Here is a 23,370-nt window from a genome sequence, read left to right as displayed (position 1 = left end):
GCCAAGGCCATAGATATGTGATGCACAGATCGGACTGAAAGCCAAACAATGCCAAAGCAAGTATGGAATCCATTTCCGAGGAAAAAATCAACGATTCTGTTTTCAAAATCTCCACATGCCAATTTCTTGTTGATTTTCCGTCTGCTGTATGGAAGTAGGGAGGGTAGACTGGAGGATAGGTCATACGGGTTACGATGCTTGTGCTTAAGATCCTAGCGATCAGCTTGATCTAGTGACAGAAGGGAGAGATGTGCATCTCTCTCATCTGAAACAGAGAATTCCTGTGTATGCATAGGTGATGCCCCAAAAACAAATGAGTTTTTCTATGCATTCCATTTTGTTTTTCATCCAAGCAAGTAATCATAATGTAGGGCCTGTACTTTTCCTTGTTTCCAATAATTTTTACTAGTTTTTCATAAAATAGAAACAATTCCTGAATGTGACCTGTGATGGATAGTAAGGTAACAGCCTAGACCACAGAGGAGATAAGTTTTGATGACAATGAGAATCAATTGTAATAGTTACAGAGCATTCCCTAACTATTAAATAAGCAGCAGCGGCAGCTTGCTCAAACACTAGAACACCGCCACTAGAAAACATGGATATGGATACAAGGTACACATATGATATAATACTGTTCCAAAACAACAGTAAACAAAAACATCTTCAATCAAAAAATAATCCCTGTTGTAGATAGAAACTAAAAGTTGACAAGTCATCTACTCAAAGTAAGTGTTCATATATGCTTTTGTCATTCATGTACAATTAGCAAAGGATGTTATAAGCCAACCCATCCTGCATTTCCATTTACGATTATAGTCCTTCACTATTAAAAAACCTGAAATTCAAAGTTTAGCACTCCCTCACATTTGCAAAAGCCTATAGACTATGTTCCCTTACCAATCCTATGGCATATGCTTATTTCAAACTCCTACTATGTATCAAAAAACATTGATATGGATATGATACTAAACTATTAATATAGAAATTGAGGGGCACTTTAGGAGTGTTACAATCTCATATCGACATTTAGTATTATTCATGTTGGACTAAAAGAAGTATCAGTATCTCATATGAAGTCCTTCATAGAAGTACCGGTGGTATCACCGGATTCATTGGTAAGAAAAATTTCCGGTGACGATGTAAAGATTTAGAGTTTTAACCCAGCAGACATTATGCTTGCACTTACAAGCAAAATTTATCACACAGAATTCCACATTCTCCACCATAGTGCAACACATCAAATTCAAGGAATTTCATAAGAGTATAATCTAGTCTCTGTCCCTAGTGTTAAATGAATTAAGCCCTACCATTTCGTCCATGATAATACAATTACAAAACTTTATGCTGCTGAGCCAATAATATTGTCGTGAGACCTTCTGAACCCACTTAAAGCATGCTTCTTTTAGCCAACAAACAAGAAATTCAATTGAACAAAAACAGAGAGTAAAAATAAAAAACAGATCAATCATGAAATGATAGTGAGATGTATCAGATTCTAATTATACGATAAATATATAACTCCATGTCTAAATTAAACCATAATTGAGGTCCACAATTTGCAAGATCAACTGAAACTGAAATCGAAATTGAAAATTAAGGTGCTAATTAGCCAGCTAATGAAGATAAGCCGGGATCTTGATGCGAATAAATAGCATACTCATAACATAGGCCAAAACGACCGAAGATATCCCTGCAGTGGCATACGAGACTTTCACACTCTTGGCTCGGTTTCGATCCAGGGCCAAGTCCATCAGCACAATGCCGATCCCGCCCAGCACGAACATGAACCCGGACGACAGACCCTCGATTATGTACTGCCCGTTGACCCGGCCCTGGAGGAAGACGACGGGTCGGACCGCACCCGTGAGGCGGTCCTGGGTAGATCCGATGCCCGGAGGCTCGACAATGACATCGTAGACGATTCCGGAGACGACCATGAAGTAGGTGAGGAGAACGAGGGCGTAGACGGTCATGGGGGAGGGGAGGGTGAGGGATGGGAGCTTGAGTCGGAGTCGGGGCGGGCGGAGGAAGCTGTAGGGGAGGATCCGAATGAAGAGGAAAAGCGGATCGATGGAACCGGAGGATGGGTCGGACGGGGTGGTGGTTGTGGCGGTGGTTGGGGGCTGGGTTTCGGATTTTTGGGGCATTTTGGATGGGTCGGATTTCGGTTTTCGTGGGGAATTGCTGTGTGGAGTGTAGGGGAGTGAAGGGTGATGACTATCCCGACTATCTGAGGGTGAGTTGGGGAGCTAGATGGGTTTTGAGTTTTAAGGAGGGGTAGTTTTGACATTCAATAATAAATAGAGAGCAATAACCTCATCTCCCTTTCTTTTTTTTAAAAAAAAAAAAATTAGAAATTCATTCATTCATAAAATCAAAATAGCGTATATAAAACGACACGAAACAGTGGCCTCGTTAAAATCCTTTTGAAGGACAAACCTTAAGGTAGAAAAGAGTACCACATATATCATAGACTAACAAGAGAGTTTGTAACAGTCACGCAGAACCAATGCTAGAGTAAGATAAAATAAAACAACAAACTGACACATAGACCTTCGACGCAAAGACCTTTGAATACTACAACACAATCCAATTGTCAAAAGAGTCCTGCTATAAAATCAAAGTCCTTTGCACAGCTAGAAGACAGTGAGAACATCCGACAGAGAACACAATACGTTGTGAAGAAAGAAAACAGCCACTAAGCATACCATCTCCAGCCACCTCTAATATCAATTGGCGATGAAAAAAGAGAAATCTATAACGAGCAACACAAAGAAGAGACTAACCCAAACAGGCTAGGAAAGAAAATAAATAAAAAAAGCCCCCAAGCACGCCGTATAATCTCAACACTGACAAAGAAACCTCATATGAAAATATAGTCCTTGAGACAGGCTGAGTATCAAAGATCAGTTAAGGGGAGAACGTAGAAAACACCACGCAACAATAACAAAAATGGACCCTGAACCCTTAACCTGAACACGGGGATCAAGCATAAGAGAATTCGTCGGATGCCAAGCCCATGAATGCTCCAAGAACAAATTAAGGAATGCATCCAGGAGACTCCACTCGGCCAATTTCCATAGGTTTGTCAAAAAAGACACCAACATCACCCGGATTAACAGTTCCCATCACAGAGTAACCAGCCAAACCCGTAAAGATTGGTAAAAGAATGGTACCCAACAACCCTAGTTGCCAAAAACCTGACCCAACACTTTGAAAAGAAGGATCAAAGGTATAGACCCTAGGTGAAGAGCCACCCACGCCAAATCTCTGGACATCGGTTGTCTTCTCCTGAAGGTAAGGCTTCAGATCACAGATCGGACGATGGAGGGGGCGTGAGGAAAGCCACCTCCACCTTGATCGCTGACACCAATGAAGCAACTTGCACCATGATTGTTGTTAACTTGGAGACTATCAGCACAATAGCAGGAGCAGACTCGCTGAAACCACCATACCAAGGCAACCACAAGAGACACCGACGCACATAGGAGAAAGAGAACGACGAAACCATCGCCTAGGATCTGAGAGAAACAACAATGAGGCCAGCACCCTAGAGTCGAAGAGAAGAGTGACGGCAGCGACTCGACATGGAAGAAAAATGACTTAACATTGTCAAGTCCGGGAGGGTGATGATAGCAGCTGAACGTGGATGAAAACGAGCATGGTTAGGACGAGGAAGGGATGACGGCTGAACGTGAAAAATTAAACCCTAATATTTGACGCACGGCTCTCCTCGCGTATAGAGAGAGCGACCCTATCTTTTTTTCTTTTTCTTTTTTCCCCTTTTGTTGTTATTAGGATTTGGCCTCTACATCAATATTGCCCAATTTATTATATAAATTTCACATTGGTGTTAATGTAGAACGAGACATGCACGTATTCACCCTTCATTACTCGCAAAATGCCAACATGTTGCGTCTCTTTTTGCCTTTTACAATATCGTATCGTGCCCAACATGCTTTTATGGTTGTCGAACCAATACACGTGATTTCTCTTTCTTATCAGACCCGTCACGGAGTTTTCGTTTCCCAGCCTTTTTATCCCATAACTTCCTCCAGTATTTCTCTTCACTTAGCCGTGTCCTCCTTGCTACAGGCGCGTTATAGTCCATGAGCACCAAAGATTGAACCCTTTCCACCAAAAACATAAAAAATATATTAAAAAAAAGTCAGCTTTTTTACATCAAAATCACACTAACACAGGCATATATGTATATTTATACACCTACACACGAAACCATAAAGAGAAGAAGCTACAGCCTATCACAAGAACCCCAAAGATTCAATTTTTCTCACCAAAGAAAAATCATCACAAAGCCAGCTCTTTTCCCTCAAATCACACACCCACATACACAAAAATCATACAACACATGCATATACACACTAGAAAACGGCAAAACAGAGTGATAGGGAGACAGAGACTTACAAGCAGTTTTCTTTTCCCACTCTTCTTGTCCTTGCCTCTCCCGCGGATGAACTCATACTGGCTTCCTCATTCTTCTCAGAGTCATCTACTGAGTTACAATCCCATTCCTTGGACCCCTTACGTGATTTCTCTTTCTTATTGAACTCATCATGGAGTTTTCTTTTCCCATCCTTCTTCTCCTTGCCTCCCGTGGATGGACTCACAGTGGCTTCCTCATTCTCCTCAGACTCCTCAGAGTCATCCACAGAGAAAAAATCCCAGTCCTTGGACCCCTTACATGATTTCTCTTTCTTATCGGACCCATAATGGAGTTTTCTTTTCCCTCCCTTCTTCTTCTCCTTGCCTCCCGTGCTTGGACTCACACTGTCTTCCTCATTATCCTCAGAGTCATCGACAGAGAAAAATCCTAGCGCCTTGTTAGAAGGTTTATATATTTGGCACACACAAGACTAGATATTGCATATGCTGTGAGTGTGGTTAGTCCGTTTATGCATTCACCCAGTGTTTCTCATAGAAATGCAGTTGATCAGATCTTAAGATACTTAAAGTTAGTTCCTGTAAAGGGATTAATGTTCTCAAAGAATGGAAATCTTGAAGTTGTTGGATATACAGATGTTGATTGGGCTGGTTCCATTACAAATAGACACTCTACATCGAGTTATTTTACATTCATTGGAGGTAACCTAGTCAGTTGGAGGAGTAAAAACAAAATGTGGTTGCTCGGTCTAGTGCAGAAGCAGTGTATCGAGGAATGGCTCAAGGAGTTTATGAATTGTTGTGGATGAGAGGACTCTTAGCAGAATTGAATTTTAGACCACAGAAGCCAATGAAGTTACATTGTGATAACAAGTCAGCTATCAATATTGCTCATAATCTAGTTTAACATGATCGAACTAAACATGTTGAGGTGGATAGATATTTCATTAAAGAAAAAAATTGAGAATAAAATCAAATGTCTACCCTTTGTAAAATTAGAAGATCAATTAGCGGATGTCTTAACAAAAGCTGTCTGTGGACGAATGTTTTATGACTCACTTACCAAGTTGGGCATTGGTGACGTGTATGCACCAAGTTGAGGAAAAGTGTTGACCTGAGTTAACCTACTAAATCAAGGAGATTTATTTCCTATGTTAATTAGGTGATTTACTTCCTTATTTTATATAGTTTACACATCCTTATATAATTATGAGATATTCTCTTAATTAATTACTATATCTATTTCCTTGTAAAGCACCCTTGTAAACTCCTATATATCTCCTTATGAAGAAGAATCAACTAACCAAAAGTATTCAAACTATATTCATATTTTAGCAAGAAGAAAATAGAGATTTACCAAAAACATATTTATGCATGTTATAAAGAATGTCTAATTGTAGTGTATCATAAAACGACTTCCCAAACTTTGATATCCCAAGGTGCTATAATGATAGGACATCTAACTTTATGTTTAGCCGAAACACTAACATTTTGTTCTTCCCAAAGTAGTGAACCAATTCTGATTTTGTAGTTATAATTTCCATTGTGATGTATAGTGACAATATAAGATAGGCTCTCATTCTTCATTCTAAATACTAAGACATCTGGTGATACGATAATTTGAGAGCTCGGTGGACTTGTCACTGTAAGTTGTAAGTTGCAAGTCCATCAACATTAGTTACGGTCCTTCTAAACTTTTCAAAAACTTGTGTCACGTTACTATCATACAACGAAATGATTGATGGATAATTAAAATCTGATGAAGATGGACTCGAGCAATTATTGACTCTTGATCCAGTGACATCAAAGAGTTGATCGTGGCTGTAATGCAAAGAACATATAGCAAATTTACATAATCTTGTAATGTTGCATCATAAATCAAACCAGGATCCAATGCTCGATTTGGATTGATATGACCTGCTCCCATGTCAAAAGGTGAAGCATATTCATAATCCTTCCCCATCATCAATATAGGATCTAATTGGATTTAGGGTATTATCCAATACATCTGCAGTTGTCATAATAGCAGATTTAATAGCGCTAATGCTCCATTCTGGATGTGCACTTTTTAAAAGCGTCGCCACACCAGTAACGTGAGGGCAAGCCATAGATGTGCCGGAAATAATGGCGTAGTTACTTTTCAAGTATCGAAATCTGATTTCGGTTTGATTCATATCTGGAACAGAAGCAACCAAAACTAATGAACCTGGTGCTATTATATGAAGCTTTAAAATGTTTAGGAAATGTGACGATGGACCTCTTGGTAGTAATAGGGAACATATGGTGCATACTTGAGTCCTTCAATAGTCTCTTCGAATTTCATACTAGCTTTCGGTTCACAATTCTGTTTTACATAGGCAACAACAAGTGGTGCATCAGATTTTCTAATCACTATATACAAGGAGATGCATAAGAAACATTAAGTGACACCCCTATATTGTCTTTGATGTACCTTATATCTAAACGCATGGGATCGCTATGAACAAGTATCGCTCCTGGTTTATATGACAAGATCAAAGTTTCCATTTGCTTTATAATACTCCCTTTATTACATAAGATGATGCCTTTAGGACCTTTACGTAACAAACTTGTATCGTTGCAGGCTGCTAGAGTATTTTTGTACACCAATGGCAAGTTTCTTAATGCTAAATCACTATGGAATAGAGACCATCCTCTTATACTTACTCCATTTCCTAACGTCAAAGTTCCCATAAACTACCGATCAATAGTACCAGAAGCTACAGTTATGACCCAAGGGTACCCATTTAACAATGTTCTAAGTTTTGGACCTTTATTTCCTGCTGCATATGAAACAAGTATGCCATTTTTTATGGCAGAAAATGAAGTTACAGCCAAAAGATCATCAAACAAGTTCTTTTCTAAACCGATCGGTGTTCAAGAAATTGACAACAAATCAACTCCATCAACAATAGCTTCATTTATGTCAGTTTGGCAAGGGCGCAACACCTTTAGCAGTAGTTCCTTCAGCATAACGAAAAAAATACGCCTTTTCTACATAGTTTCCAGCAGCTATTGAGGCAACTTGGGTTCCATGCCCAACACAATCCCTAGCCGAGTCCACAATCATTCCGTTGTAATTTTCTTTCAATCCCTTATTAAAGTACTTAGCTCCTATGATTTTTGAGTTACACAATGAGGAATTAAAGGTTTCTCCTCTACATAATCCTTTCCATTTTTTTGGATTTGTTTGATTCATACCATGGCCTAAGCTAGGACTTTCTGGCCAAATGCCAGTATCTATGATACCAATAATAATGTTTTCTCCAAAATTTGAGACACGCTATATGCCTGTTGATGGATTGAGAGAAAGAAATTCAGTGGCATAAGTGGTGTCACGCATTACGTTCTCATCAACATGGGATGAGATAAATCCAGAGGACTTCTTTAAAATATTTAATTCATCCAAAGATAAAACAAGGGAAAAGCCAGGAAAGGCATGTTCATAAGTGTATAAAAGAGATGGAGAAGATTGATGCGCATCCAGTGAGATGAGTTTGAGAATTTAATGCAATCAGTCATAGACGAATACCAGTTGTGATGAGTAGTAAATATTTTAGGCATCACTTGTTTATCCATATAAATAATATATGTGGACCTCTGAACTGATATCGAATTAACATAGATAGTTAATAGAATACATGACAAAAGAAAATAGTACAGTAGATGAACTATTTTTATGACCTCCATTACTTCGTGGCGGATAGAGGATTAAATCTTTTCATAAGAAATGCAAGATCTTCTATATAAGGACGATATAGATACAAATACTATAGAAAAAGAAATAATAATAGACAAGAGTGTTTAGCCGCTAACACTAAATAATTTCTAAAAGCTTGGCTCTTGAATCACTTAATTATAGATTTTACAGTACAATAAACAAAATCACTAAAAGCTTGGCTCTAGTTTGAATCACTTAATCAAAACAAACAAGAGTGTTTAGCCGCTAACACTAAACAAGAGTGTTTTGCATGGACGTCTCAAAAGATGTTGTTAACACATGCGATTGAGGAGAAATATGATGATACAAGAAAGAAAAGTAGCGAGCTGCCCACACACTAGTCATCATTAGCCTCATAAGTGTGGGCTACTGACCTTGGTCATCAAGTTGGAGATTCTTATATTTGGAACCAGCTCATGCTAAACCTGCTTAAGCATGTTCCATTTTTCCAGAAAATAAATAAATAATAATAAGTTTAGTAGAGGGCGTTGCCTGTGTGATTTAGGGTTTAGGATTAGGATCAAATCATATGACCAAAATTACCGTTAAGGCCCAACAAGGGCACTACCAACTAAAATCGAACTAGACCAATTCCAATGAGTTGGGTTGTGCTTGGGTCGTCCATTTGACAATATAACAAATTAAGTGAGGGCCTTATTTATGGACCTTTATGTGAGGTCCTATCTTTCAATCGTTAGATTAAGTTAACTAATTTGATTCAATGGATAATCAATTTGATCCAACAGTTAAGAGATAGGGCCTCACCTAAGGGCCATATTTAAGACCCTCACTATAGAATTCTTAACTCATATATACGCTGCTCAAACTAACAATTTTGTATTTTGTTTGACTCAAACTACATTATCAAAAGGCTCTTAATTAGCTAATGAGGTCTAGCCTTGTGAAAAAGGGTTTTAACTTACACACCAATGGTCTCTAGTTCAAATCCTTATGTCACCTTGATAGTTTGAGTACGAGAAACCCCTCTCCTTGTAATTTAGACTATAGCTTGTATTTAATATATAAAAAAATTCTTAATTTTACTGTAAATTACATTCTTTAAATCCAGGTCACATTGGTTGATGGGTAAACTTTCTTTTCCGACAAAAAAAAAAAAACTTTCTTTAAACCCAAGTCACATTCGCACATAGACAAAAAAAAAATATTCTTTAAACCCAAGTCACATTCGTTGATAGACAAGTTTTATTTTCTGACATAAAAAGAAAAGAGAGAGAAAACAACGTAATAAAAATTGGTCGACTGTCGGTACTCTGGGAGTGATTTGGTCAATCTACCTTTTCTCTTTCTTTCCCAGTCTCTCAGACAGACAACTTCAAATTTCCGCCATCACCGCTCACCTCGACCCACGTGTCTCTCCCTCTCTGTCTCTTTGTAACTCAAACTTAGTACCACAGCTGCACCTCACTCTGACCCCAATCTCTACCCCTCTCTCTCTCCCTCTAAAAAGAGTTTAGAAAGAGAAAGACCCAGAAACCCAAAAACAGAGCCGTTACCATTGTTTCTGAGAGAGAGGGAGTGACAGAGATCGAAAGGGTGATGCTTTGCACCCGTAAAAATGTTAAATTTCTTTGTAAGGAAAGACGTTAGGAAGATTCTCAAGCGCAAGGATAGTGATGCTGGTGAAAGAGGTAACTTTTGCTACTACTAATTTCAATTTCCAACAAAAGCTGCTACCTTTGAAATTTCTATTTAATTTTTAATGTTGTTCATATTTGAGACTTTTAATTCTCATATTTTGGCCATTTGGGTACCTGTGTTTTTCAGTTAATAAACTTAATTTCAATAATTTTACTTGATTAGGCATAGCTATGAAGGGTCTCTTTGTTTGGTTGATCTGGGTGACATATATGCGTTTCGGTGATGAATAGTGTGAAACATTTACATTATTCTTTTATTCCAGCCCCATTAGTTTTGTTTTTCCTGATAAAGTTTGTGACTTGCGTTTGAATTCACTTATGGGTGTTCAACAACTTGCATGTGAGTTTTCCTCATTGCTGTTTTGCCTTCTTGTTTGCAGGTTCTAATATCTGTTACTGTATTCATGTACATCGACTGATTCGCATGAGCCATTAATTGACTATCTTCACCACTTTTGTTCTTAGGAAGAAATCATAAGATAGTTTCAGACCCTAAAATCTATTTTTCATTGATGTAACTTATACTTACATGCTTGCCAAGAGATTTTGTTTAGTTTTGAAGAGAATATATAAATAAAGATTTTGCTTAGTTTTAAAGAGAATAAATATATTCTTTTCTTTTTTATTCTTGAGTCAAATATTTATTTTTACTTTTTTTGTCTTCCGGGATGCACAAATTTATGTAAATTTATTATATCCCTTTTTTCTTTTTTTTTTGGTTCTTAATGAATAATATATTTCTTACTAAGTTGGAAATATTTATGCATATGGGTATTTTATGCTGACTATCATATACAATGCATATGCACACCAAAAACATTATTTATATGATGAATAACGTTTATGGATTGACATTTGTTATATTTCATAGGTAGCTATTCCAGTTTGTTAAGTTTTGTCATGAAAGAGAATGATATCTTATTATAATTGTACTTTGGTTATTTAGGAAAGGTGAATTAATTATACATTGAGCAAATATACTAATAGTCATGGATCTGCAGTATGTTGCTCATTGATGATTTATTTTTTTCTCCATCTCTGTGTACATGAACTCAGGAAGAGCTCTAGAAGACTTGCGGGCAGCCCTATTTAATGAATTTCGCTCATCTGAAGGTGCAAAGCGTCAACAACAACAACTATGTGGCCCTGCTACTGCTCTTACATTCAATTTTGTAATTGCTGTTGGCATAATTTTCGTGAACAAATTGGTTCGTATGCTGAACTCTCTATATATTTATTTATCCTATCCAAATTTTGCCAGACTGGATTTTAAAATAGCAGTTTTCCAGCTGATAACTTACCAAGTTTGTATTTCCTCAGGTGCTCAAAGTTGTTGGGTTCCAGTTTCCTATATTTCTCACTTTTATCCACTATGTCGTTAGCTGGTTTTTGATGGCCGTTCTAAATGCTCTGTCTATCCTCCCTGCATGTCCCCCAAAATCGACCCGCTTATCTACGTTATTTACTCTTGGTTTTGTTATGGCCTTTTCTACTGGCCTTGCTAATGTTAGTTTGAAGTACAATAGGTGAGATATTTCGTCAGTATTCCTACCTACAGAAAAGATCATCAGATTCTATTTTTCATAAATAATTTTAATTTTCAACATTGAGTTTGATGTCTGTTTCTTCAGTGTGGGGTTTTATCAGATGTCTAAGATTGCGGTTACTCCGTCAATTGTTCTCGCAGAATTTTTATTGTACAATAAGAGAGTTTCTTTCTCCAAGGTAGCTCCTTCCTTTTGGAAGTTAAATGTCAATTCAATATGCAAATAAAATGCAGTTTTATGTTCTTGCTATTCCAGGCTGAGTTATTGTTTTCGTAGGATAGAAAATTGGTATCAGGTTTTACATGTTGGTGAAAGTATTTGCTCTCCCTTTCCTCAATATTTTCATCATTTCACAAAACTCTGAAATGAGGAGGAAGTAGACCACATCCAATGTGTCCCTGCCTATTGTGAAAGATATACTATTTGGAAACTGTATTAAATTGTAAAACCTGGCATTCCCCACTGATAGAAATTTCTTTTTTCAGACATCCAGGAAATCTTACATACATATTTCTTTCGGTCTTGATACTTTGGTTTGTAGGGTGCTTGTGTCCAGCTTCATGTAATTGGTTAATTTATTTTTCTATTATGCTGTGTTTCTTGATTTTTAATCATTGTTCTTATACAAAATTTACTTGTCATTACCCTCACTCTAACCATCTATAACAGTTTCTCCTTTTCGTTCTAACTCCTTGGTATGAAATTTTCAGGTTCTAGCACTTACAGTAGTATCCTTTGGTGTTGCCGTGGCTACAGTAACTGATCTGCAATTCCATCTCTTTGGTGCTTGTGTAGCATTAGCATGGATAATACCCAGTGCAGTCAACAAGATTCTTTGGTCTAGTCTGCAACAGCAGGAAAATTGGACAGCCCTGGCGTAAGTGATGCTCCTTTTGAAACTCTTCAGTTTGTATTTGAATCTCCTTGATATTGACCTCTAGTTGGAAGAATTTATATTTACAGCTAACTAAAATGCGAACTGTTGAACAGGTTAATGTGGAAGACGACGCCAATCACCTTATTTTTCCTTGTTGCACTAATACCCTGGTTAGATCCACCTGGTGCCCTCTCATTCAATTGGAACTTTAATAACACCTTGGCAATTCTCATGTCAGCTATTCTTGGCTTCTTGCTTCAGTGGTCAGGTGCTCTAGCACTTGGGTATGTGATATCTGTTTGTTCCTTTTGATTATCCTATGTTACTGTTTTGTTCCATTGTTTCCTATACAAGAGTTTTGACGTCCAATGTCGTTGTCTTATGGTTTACATAGGTTCGTAGCATAAACAAATTAGTCAACATGGTACACTGTCAGAAATGAAGTAAATTTTTTGACAGTGTACCATTTTGACTAATAAGATTTTATTGGAATTGAAACTTCATTTCTGACAGTGTACCAGTGACACAAGAGACACAAGACTCCTTTTGATTACCCTATAAAATTTCTCTAATAAGATCCTTAGATAAGGATCTTTTTGCTGCTGTTATATTAGATATGGATGGCTGAGATTCATTGAGATGTATCTTACCTGATTTTCATATCAACTTTCCATGTATTATTATATGGCTCGGAAACAGGTTCGTCTTTGATGACCTCATCAATCTGTCTACCTTTCTGTATCTGTATTTCTCATTGTCTCTTGCTTGTGCTTTTATTTAGTTTTTTGTTGAAGAGGGAGAAACTTGAGATTTTTACTTGAAAATTCTGATACTAGAAACAAGATTTGGTCACCTTTCAAATTGATAACAAGGATATCTAAATTATCATTTTGAGATGAATCTTCCCTATAAGAATATCCTGTCAATTTATTCACTCTACCATTTTCGTAACTACCCAACATATTTTAAATTTTGATTATAGAATACTGCTTCCAATACTACAATGCAGCAGTGGTTCAAATTTTAAGTCTGATGAAAAGCACACTGGAGTATAATCTATGGGTGATTCCCACAATAATCTATGGGTGTGTATGATTCTCATTTATAACAGTATACTGATGTAGGATTACAAAGAGTCCTAGCTAGAGCAGGAAGCTGAGACACTTATCCGATTCTCTTGCATTACTTTACTTTGCACCTGAAAACCTAGCAACAGTCAACAACATTATTAAAGAGTGCAATAGCTGATATGGGCAACAATGGGAGGTTAAACTTATCCATCGTAGGCAACTACTAATATTTACAACTGGGCAGGGTTAAACAACACCTACCAATAAGGTTTAGGGTTAAACTTAAATAACACATACCAGTATGCTGTCACAATAACTAGGAATTTACCTGCATGTACAAGACTGAGCACATGCTTGCACAATTCACACTACTTTGGTATCGCACCAAGCTTGACTCGTAACACACTTTGGCATGTGACCATTATGTTAAATGACGTGAAGTTTCAATTCCAATGATAACCATTTAAAACAGTCTTGTGTCTCTTGTGTCACTGGATGATGGCTGAATGGTTGTAATGTATCTTGGGGACTACTACATGTTTGTTCATCACAACTTTTATATTACTTTGTTAGAAATATGGCATGTAAAATTTGATTTTGGTTGGTTCTTGTGGTTCTGATATCCTTGATATTTTTTGTCATCTTTCTGTGAATTGACAGGGCTACATCTGCTGTTACGCATGTTGTTCTTGGTCAATTCAAAACATGCGTCATTCTTCTAGGAAACTACTACCTCTTTAGTTCAAATCCAGGCAAGACGAGTATTTCTGGGGCTTTCACAGCAATTGCTGGAATGTCTATTTACACTTACCTTAATTTGAAGCAGCAATCGAGCAAAGCTCCACGACAAGCCTCTTCTTTGCCAAAATCAAAACTGAGTAAAGAAAATGGCAGCATCCATGAAGGAAACTTTGGTTCCGAATCTGTCTAACTTATCAAGCTAGATGCATGAGAAGATCTAACCCTCTCCACTAACTTGGGCATTGTTTCGTTTGTTCATTTTTAGCTTAGAATTTTTTATTCTGATTTTAAAGGTACTCAATCCACTTTTACCATGAATTGGAGTTTGGTATTAGTCTATATGACAATACCTGCTCCAAGGTCACCTTTGCAGATTCTGTGGGGTTCTTCAGCATTGCCTTGGCCGCAAATTGAACACTGTATATATATATTATTGAATGGGAGGTGTCTTTACTGGTTACAGCATAATCATGTGTTTCATTTTATTCTTGTTTGCTCGCCATAGCTCTCAAGTTTTTGTGAGTTTGTTTAAGTTATTCAACCAGAATAATATATATCTTAAATAAACTTGCCCATGATATTGTTAGTGTTAGTGAGATCACTTTGCTTACAAGGCAAAAGATAGCTGAAGCTGTTCTTTGCCATCTTTCAAGCTATTGGATTTTATTCTTTGCTTTGCCCCCTCAATGCGTCAATGTGATTAAAGATGTAATTTTAAAAAACTTTATGGCTTTTTATGTGGAGTCCACATCAACAAGAAGATTGGAATCCACCTTTGTCACATCAACAATTAGCACCTCAATTAATGGTCCTCCTAAAGGATGGACAATTTGTAGAATTTATTCAAGTTTGTATGCGTTTGTAAATCATTGATAGTTCTTGTATGAATTTAAAAAATGGCTTGGCTCATGCGATTCACCGTGGTTGGAAGAAGATTTTGATTGAAGGAGATTCTAAACTTACTGTTGATTGTGTTCGCGCCAAGCTAGTACTCAGTGGACTGTGAAGATGTTAATTCAAGATGTGTGACATTTGAGCTCCTTTTGTGATTCCATCAAGTTTTCTCATATTTCTCGGGAAGCTAATTTCTCGGCTGATGCCTTAGCCAACTTAGGTCATGGGCTGTCCCCTTCCTGTGGGAAGTTGGGCTCCCTTAATTTGTTGCGCCTGCTTTCTCTTTTGACCTCTTTAGACTTGTATGTCCGAAAGGTTTCGGGTTGTAATGTCTTTTTTTCACATAAAATAAATAATATATGAATTAACAGTCATAATAATTGAGGTAATCTTTACATAACAATTATCATATTAGAATCCTCTTTAGCATTCTTCTTGCTTTGTTAGAGATTTTTTTTTTTCTTTTTGGGTCAGAAGATTTGTTGGAGCTTAATCTCCTCAACAATGTGGCCTTAGTTACAAGATCAATTGATGTAGGGCCCCCACCCTGAAATTGATGGTCAGTGCTTAGTAGTTTTGTAGTGATGACTAGTGAAAGGCTACCGAAGTCATCAAAACTAAAATTAAAACCCAACAAAAAGATTAAACAAAAATTAAAAACCATAAACAAGAAAATGTTGAAGTAACCTTAGCCAACAACCCTACCCAAATGTCACGTATTCATATCACCAAACTTTTCATGGGTTGTGTGACTGTCTTTGACTTGGTCTTTTATTCAAAATAAGACAGTCCAAAAACGGCCAAACCCTAATTGTATAAAGAACTCTACACCTATCTTTCAGAAAACCCAGACATTTGATTTGATGAAGCCTTGAGCCTCGGAAATTGGAACTCATTAGAAAAACAATTATTGCTACTAGATTGATATGCACGCACACAACAACACACACAGCCACATCCACATCACATGGCCACAGCTCTTGCTGAACTTAATGCAGGGTGTCTTCTCTAAGGTTTACAGGAAGGTGTTAGCTCTGTTTTCTTTATTAATGGCATGTCTCGAGAGATGACAGGAGTTTATAAACACCTTCATGTGCACTTAGCATATTCTACTTTAATTTTGGGTTTAATTTACTTTATAAAAGACACACTCTCTTGCTTGACCACGTGAGAAGGCATTAGAATATAGAGTACAAACAATGTCAATTATAATATGGATAATAACAAACAAATAATATATAGTTTTCCTATTCTATTGTCTTCAAATTTTGACCAACTTTTAGGTCATTTTCCATAGAATCTAATCCTAAATCCTGTGGTTATTGTTTATGCATAAGAGCTGGCAAGAGCACCTTGATGTGATACCAAGAAACCCAACACATGTATTGTTTTGATCTAATCTAATGGCTATATACAAATATAATATATATATATATATATATAAGTTATTCTCTCATCCAAATATATGCACGTTATTACCGTGCGAATGCCACTCCCTCATCCAAATATATGGCGTCTACACAGTAATAATGTTCGGACGTCCGCATAGGAGAATTTTTCTAAAGAAGATCTTTTAAAGGATCACTCTACAAAGCAATTTGATAATTAGAACTTTAGAGGTTAGAGTTCAAAAGTTAACTTCACAAAGATGATTATATTGTTATACTATCCATAACATATCAATTATGTTTTTCAATCATATTATATTATATAGATTATAACACCACGTGATGGTGTGACGGACCTGCCCAAGTACTTTCCTTAGGATTGTACAAAAGATTTATTTCAACCATTTCTTATGTGATAGACCTCATTGCCGATGAGGAAAATGCTGTATAAAGAAAAAAAGAATCAGGACAAAAGGAATTAAACCCCTCCATAGCTAAAATCAGACTACTTGAAGTAGAGGGTGACAAATTCCCTTTGCATTAGGGCTGAAGGGTTGATGTCATAGATCTGAACTGGATGGGATGAATCTATAAAAGCATGAAGGTTCCGCATCAAAAATAAAATAAAAATTGAAGGTTTTGGAACATAGTCAATGTATATGATTGCATGTCAAATAAGATAATATTAATGCACAATTCAAGACACATGGATGCAGATTATGATGACAAGCAATACAAAATGCTTTTTGTCTACCGTAATATTATAAACAAACATCAAATTTGTCTTCGAATGCAATTCTAAATGAACTACAAGAACAATGTAATGTGAAACTAAATTTTAATTTTCACTCTGCTTAGGGTCACATGCTTCAGCCACTAATAGACCTTCTCTTTCCTACCACAGATTACTAATTTTCATTTCAAACATTTACATGCAAAGTAAGTAAAGTCAGATAAAGCATATCATTAACACGAAATCTTACCCAACAACAACGACAACCTTCAGCTGATGTCAAAATGTTGGAATTTTTAGACCGCTGTTGATTGCTGATACGCGAAAATTGAAAATTTTTAAATAGTTTCTGCGAGATATTGTTGAAATTTTAATAATCTCGACGAGAAGTTGACCAAATTCGACCTTTTTATTTTCGGTCTGACCAAATTCAATGTTTGGGTGATTGGAAATATCACCTTGATAAATTTGCAAGAAAAAATGGATGAAACTAAGATAAAATATCGTAGATGGCATTATTTTGTGACAATGATGTGAGCATGTTTTAAAAAGAAGAATGTCAAAAGACACGGAGGGAGAGACTCGAACACAAGACTCGAGGCTGTTCTTAACCACTTGAGCTACTAGTACCTTGCAAGACAGTAAAGGATGAAAACGTCCTAAACTGTAAAGATCCAATTTGTAGATTTTATATAGAATGATCTATACATAGCATCTCCATACTCATTTTCTGAGAGACAGCTAATTAACTACATCTTTTTATATTTTTCATTTCTCAAAATGAAATACAATTTAAACCCGTTTACGGCAAAGACTGAATATAATCCATAACAAAAACTTCCTTTCTTCTTTGCTAGAACTTCATGGCAAAAACTCGTGGACGTTTTTATTTATTTATTTGCTTTTTATATATATGAGTTTGTGGGCCACATCTGTTCCCAAGTAATATTGTAGGACCTACCAGTAAGTCAACGGTATTTCTGAGAAACTTCAAACGGTGTCTCTTGCATTTTGTGATCCAAACCCCAACAAATAAAAAAGTCATTGACATTGGTGTAACAAATATTATAAAAGAAACTCATGAAAATTTGCACCCAAAGAAGAAAAAAGAAAGTTATAAAAAAAAAAAAAAAAAATCCGTCTCTAGATTTCTAAGCTCTAATCTGTTGCTTAATTTCTATCTAATCAGTAAGATAACAAAATAATATAATACTAACATGAAGGAGCAAAATTAAATATTTTGTTGAACACTGAATCCAATGGCATGGATTTGTTCATCCACCTAAGCATGACTTGGAAATACAGAAACTAGAGCCCAAGAAGAAAATAATAGAGAATTGTTATGGGCAAGGCAACCAGCATTCCAAAAATGACCCTGCAATAATAATTGGACGAACATAATACAAGTCAGAGACCCTTTTTCATCACCATTTTATTCTTGGGTTAAAACAAAATTAAGAAAGTAAATGAACTTACGCAGTGCTAAGTATGTCTGCGTGGACGTTGTATTCCTTGGCAAATACAAAAGGAACAATGCCTTGAGGAAGAGCAGCCTGAAAAGAAAAAAAACAATGTTTAATCATTTAATTACATAAGCAATTTTTTAAATACAATCGCTTAAATTACTCTAAATTAATATAATCTGCAGAAAGAGAGGGATTCAAACTTGAATGTAATGGAACGGACTTACTATTCCGACCAATTGCCTAACCCACATATGCATATTGAATTCTTAATTGACTTAAGTTTTTAAAAAAGTGGGTATAAATAGCTGGGAGATTGAGATTGTGAACCTGAACTATTGCAACATGTAAAAGAACTCCCCGAAGACCAACAGCAATAGAGGTTGCAGCAATCACTGCTGGGCCTGTTAAAAACCTAACAGCCATTGCAAATGTTGCAACAGATTTTCCACAAGCTATGATCTTTGGTTGTAAAGCCATGAATAATCCTGGAAAGAAAAAACAAAACAGTGGTTAAAAAAGGATACTTTTATGGTACATTTAGGTCAATATATAATGGAGTCAATTGAAGATAAATACCGAGACTGAACATAGCCATTCCCAAACCAGCATCAGATAAGATTGATATGGATCCACTTACAATTGTTGGCATTTTGATGTGCCACCTGCCAATGATTGAAAGAATATTAATTTGAGTGGACGAGAGGGCATATATGTTGATCACATCTCTCGCAAAATAAGATCCAAAAACTCCACTTGAAATTTATTTTTGTGAGAGATATAACATTAATTAGTAATATTTTGAGTGATTTCTACACAATGCATGATGGGTGCACTGTAGAGAGAGAGAGAGAGAGAGAGAGAGAGAGAGAGAGAGAGAGAGAGATTTACTTGTATGATATGAGAGACCAGGCCACGCCAAGAAGGCTGGAGTAGGTGTTGGGGTTTCTAATGAGCTTTCTCCAGACCATGATGAGTATAAGTCTAGTCATGACACTGGCAGGAGGCATTTGGTGCTTCTTGGCTACACCTCCTTCCATGTCCACTTTCTTCTGGCAACTACTGTACGGAGAGGCACTTGGTGGAAACTTGGATCCTTCTTCTGTCTCAAGCTCCTTATCTCCACTCATTTTCCTCCCAGGACTCATATTCTCAATTAACTCATGCATACCTGCAGATTTAATATACGTAATTAGGATATAAACCAAATAACAAGATTCAACCCTTGATTTAATATTTTGTGAACAAATTAAATGAGAATAATAAAAAGAAATAAAAAACCAGATCTATGTCAAAGGAAATTAATGAAGCTCCCTATTGTTTTTGTCCAGTAGATAAGGTGTCAATTGTCCAGTAGCTGATGTAAGTACTTGGCAAGCAATTCACAGAAAAGACAAATATGGTTGGGAGTGGGATCATAAAATTATTTGGTGCTCACCTTTTGAAGCAGCAGTTTCATGTTGATGAAGAGCTGCTGCCTTGGAAGGATCAATTACCCCAAAGTCAGTGGAAGCAGCTCGATTTACTGCATGTCTAAGATTCCCTTCAGAAACTGGCGATGCACTCGAACTCCAAACAAACATGTGAAGCTCCTTATTTGGCGCTGCCCCACCACTACCACCACCACCGCCTCCACCGCCACCGCCACCTCCACTATCTTTCTTCTTCGGCCCACCACTGGTAGACCCGGAAAACATCGGGTTTGGAGGAGGGTACGAAGAGACCATACCACCATTGAAGATCTCACCGCTCATACTCCTCGCCCCCCTCTTCTTATTACTAGTACTCATCTTCAACGCCTCCTCATCAAAATTTGAAGTCCTCGGCGTCACCCCTTTCGAAGACTGCACTGAATAAACGTCCCCGAATCCACCTTGGAAACTGTTTGTGTAGCCGTGCTTGGGGCTCGGCGCCTTGCTGGCATTAAACATGGCGTAAAAATCCGTTTGGTTGAAGCTGGACGCCCGCGGCGTCGGTTCACGGGAGGACTGCACCGAGTAAATCTCGACTCCCGTGAGATTCGAAGCCCGCGGGGTCATCGAAGTCAGCGAGTTCAACCCGTGTGACTTGTTGAAGGACGACACCATAGACGAAGCATTGGACCGCTTCACCACCACGTGAAGCTTCCCGTCGTCGCCGATCTCCGCGTCTGTTTGCAGCGGCTCCCGGCCGTTGAGTGAAACGACGTCGGAGTCAACTCTGAATGACGTGATCGAAGCTGCAGTCTCCGGGAACTGCTCGGAGATCAAGAGCTTGGCGCCGCGGTACTCGAACATGAAGAGCATGAAAGTGTACCAGATCACACTCTGCAAAACAACAATCTGAACCATCAAGGTGCCGGAGAAGTCGCCGTACATGGCTTTGAGCAGCGGGATGCCCATGACGAGGGTGTTGGGGAGGGTGGAGAGGGAGAAGAGCGTGATCATCCACTCGAGGTTGCCGCGTTTGGAGAAGGCTTGCCAGAGGAAGAGGGCGACGAGGATGACGACTTTTTGGAGGGAGTCGGCGAGGATAAACTGGTAGTTCATGGCGTAAGGGTCGTTGGAGGAGATGAAGTGGAAGGAGAGCAATGGGACGGCGAAAACCGCCACGAAGCGGTTTATGCCGGAGCATTGGTCCGGGGTGAAGATTTTCCACCACCGGACGGAACCGTAGGCTAAGATCATAGCCACGTATAAAGGGACTATGGCTGCAAAAACATCGTATATGTCCTTGCCAGCGATCATGGTTACTGGTTTTCTGGCTTTGTTTTCTCAAAAATGAGGAGAAGGGTTTTTGTTGTTTTAGAGTGAGAATTGGGTGGAGGAAGGCTTAATTTGTGGTTTTTTCATGAGGAGGTTAGAGAGAGAGAGAGAGATGGAGAGGAAGAATGATATGGTTGTTTGTGTGCTCTTATAGAGAAAGGTTTTGTTTGTTTTTGTTAATAAATTTTTTAAAATAATAATAAAAAGCATGCAAGAACTTGGATTAATTATGGTAACAGAGAAATGGTGGGGTTGATGCTCGAACAATGTCGACAAGAGATCAAGAGGAAAATTGTTTTTTAATCAGAGACTGTCGAGCGTTTGTGTGTGTGTGTGTGAGAGAGAGAGAGTATCTTCTTGTTGTGAAATGAAAACGGTGGCTGTGGCAGATTATTCTGACCAAAAAATAAAAACTGAGTAGTTTTTACATGCAAGTTTGTGTACACATATATTATAATTTATATATATGTGCTAGCTAGCTGCTAATATATATATATATATCTCTTTCTTTTATATTTTTCTTTCTCTTTTGTTTAATACATAAAAAGGCATCTATATAACTTGTGGAAAATAAAGTAATGCAAATTGGAAACATTGTCCATAAAAACGAGTGAGAGATTATAGAGGCATTGTGTGCGTGTTGCAGTGTTGCAGAAGAGAGAAAGCTTAGCAAGCGCCACTGCAGACGTTGGTGCACATGTTTTGAGCAAGTTTCAGTGATCCGCGGTAGCAGTAAAGATCTGTCAGCTGGATTTTGCTCATCTGCATTTACCATGTTTGAAGTTTCGGTATCTTATAACCTTAGATACAGCTTAAATTAAATAAAATTAAACTAATAGGTAATGAAAAAGACCAAGACTGCACAAAGCAATGGTTTTTTTTAAGGAAAGGCAACGTTTGGAGCTATGCATTGAAGCTAGTTAGACTTAGACCTTCTCTTTGCTACCATTGATTACTAATTTTCAACTCAGACATTCTGTTAGAGTTTTGAGTGTGTGGGTGAAGAAATCACAGAAGAATGAAGGAGGAAGAACCAAAGAGAATTGGAAACTTGCTCTGCTATACGTGTATGTATATTTCTATTTTGTTGTATCTCTTTTCTTCTTACAATCCTCACGCACTTGAAGTGAGGCAGTGTACCTGTTAGGTACAGCGGTTGGATCCCTTACATCACAAGGTGATCTCAGCCGTTTAACTAGTCAACCAATGAAAGCCTTACACTTGGCCTATAAAACTTTAAAAGAAAACTGAATTTGCTAATCCTTAAGTCAGCTTAAGGCTTATAATTCAACACATTCACATGCAAAGTAATTAAAGTCAGATAAAGCATATATAGCATTAACACGAAATCTTACCCTACCAATTTATATATAAACTCACTTCGAATATGATTAATCTGACAGCTAGCAGGGTTTTTGAATCTTAAAACCCGGTTTTACCCTTTTTGCATTGAATTCAAAGAAAAACTCATTAACCAAGAGCTGTTGATTTGAATTTCAATTTTTATTTCGAATTTACACATTTGTTCTCCTGTTTTGTCGACTTCAAATCCATAGTTGAGTTCTGCTCATTCGAAACTCATTTTTACGACACTAAATGTGGGAGCTGCTAAAATATGAGAATTATGAGAGAATATTTGTTTGTGGGACTTTTATGTGTATTCCTATCCTTGTAGGAGGTCATATTTATAATACAACAGAGCCTTAGTGGGAAAGTAAAATAATAAATTCATATTCTATTTACAGTAAGAAATCAGGAATTAAAGTATAGGAATTACAATTATAATGAGAATCCTTGGTGTGGAAGAAAAGAAAGTTAATGGCCCCCAAGTCACGCTAACACTCCCCCTAACGTTGGTGCATATATGTCGCCAATGCCCAACTGATTAAGTGAATTGTGGAATGCTCTATAGGAAATCGCTTTTGTCAAAATATCCACCAATTGATCCTCGTACTTCATGAAAGGGAACTGAATCACTTTAGCCTCAAACTTCTGTTTGATGAAGTGTCGATCCACCTCAACATGTTTAGTGCGATCATGTTGAACTGGATTTTGTGCGATAGCTATAGCAGCCTTGTTGTCACAAAAGAGATTCATTGTAGAAGTAGGTTC

General features: G+C 37.4%; 3 protein-coding genes across 3 annotated transcripts; 1 reads left to right on the top strand and 2 right to left on the bottom strand.

The window, feature by feature from the left end:
• Positions 1-1,494: 1,494 nt before the first annotated feature.
• LOC110758388 (Oligosaccharyltransferase complex/magnesium transporter family protein) lies at positions 1,495-2,243 on the bottom strand. The gene has a single exon (XM_021960250.2). It carries the CDS (start codon positions 2,148-2,150, stop codon positions 1,617-1,619), a length of 534 nt encoding a protein of 177 aa, XP_021815942.2. The 5' UTR covers positions 2,151-2,243; the 3' UTR covers positions 1,495-1,616.
• A 7,175-nt stretch (positions 2,244-9,418) lies between these two features.
• On the top strand, positions 9,419-14,504 carry LOC110758422 (Nucleotide/sugar transporter family protein). Its single transcript, XM_021960284.2, has 7 exons — positions 9,419-9,792; positions 10,858-11,009; positions 11,122-11,327; positions 11,433-11,526; positions 12,059-12,225; positions 12,339-12,509; positions 13,956-14,504. The coding sequence occupies exons 1-7, from the start codon at positions 9,720-9,722 to the stop codon at positions 14,224-14,226; spliced, it is 1,134 nt and encodes a 377-aa protein (XP_021815976.1). The 5' UTR covers positions 9,419-9,719; the 3' UTR covers positions 14,227-14,504.
• A 3,657-nt stretch (positions 14,505-18,161) lies between these two features.
• EIR1 (Auxin efflux carrier family protein) lies at positions 18,162-21,351 on the bottom strand. The gene is made up of 6 exons (XM_021960287.2): positions 19,953-21,351; positions 19,406-19,685; positions 19,094-19,179; positions 18,845-19,002; positions 18,528-18,604; positions 18,162-18,426 (listed from the first exon to the last, which is right to left on the bottom strand). Exons 1-6 carry the CDS (start codon positions 21,238-21,240, stop codon positions 18,360-18,362), a joined length of 1,956 nt encoding a protein of 651 aa, XP_021815979.1. The 5' UTR covers positions 21,241-21,351; the 3' UTR covers positions 18,162-18,359.
• Between the last annotated feature and the right edge of the window lie 2,019 nt (positions 21,352-23,370).

Source organism: Prunus avium, chromosome 1 (genome assembly GCF_965620075.1).
Source record: "Prunus avium chromosome 1, drPruAviu1.hap1.1, whole genome shotgun sequence".
Lineage (NCBI taxonomy): Eukaryota > Viridiplantae > Streptophyta > Magnoliopsida > Rosales > Rosaceae > Prunus > Prunus avium.
Note: the sequence above shows the minus strand (reverse complement) of the source record. Positions and strands in the feature narration are given on the sequence as shown.

What these genes read in the sequence shown, in the direction of transcription:
- LOC110758422 (XM_021960284.2), top strand. Translation starts at nt 9,720, where the DNA reads ATGTTAAATTTCTTTGTAAGGAAAGACGTTAGGAAGATTCTCAAGCGC. An exon ending in AGAGAGTTTCTTTCTCCAAG is followed by an intron (nt 11,527 to 12,058) that starts GTAGCTCCTTCC and finishes TGAAATTTTCAG; the next exon opens with GTTCTAGCACTTACAGTAGT. An exon ending in TCAGGTGCTCTAGCACTTGG is followed by an intron (nt 12,510 to 13,955) that starts GTATGTGATATC and finishes GTGAATTGACAG; the next exon opens with GGCTACATCTGCTGTTACGC.
- EIR1 (XM_021960287.2), bottom strand. Translation starts at nt 21,240, where the DNA reads ATGATCGCTGGCAAGGACATATACGATGTTTTTGCAGCCATAGTCCCT. An exon ending in TGAAACTGCTGCTTCAAAAG is followed by an intron (nt 19,686 to 19,952) that starts GTGAGCACCAAA and finishes TTAAATCTGCAG; the next exon opens with GTATGCATGAGTTAATTGAG. An exon ending in TACATGTTGCAATAGTTCAG is followed by an intron (nt 18,605 to 18,844) that starts GTTCACAATCTC and finishes TTTTCTTTTCAG; the next exon opens with GCTGCTCTTCCTCAAGGCAT.
- LOC110758388 (XM_021960250.2), bottom strand. Translation starts at nt 2,150, where the DNA reads ATGCCCCAAAAATCCGAAACCCAGCCCCCAACCACCGCCACAACCACC.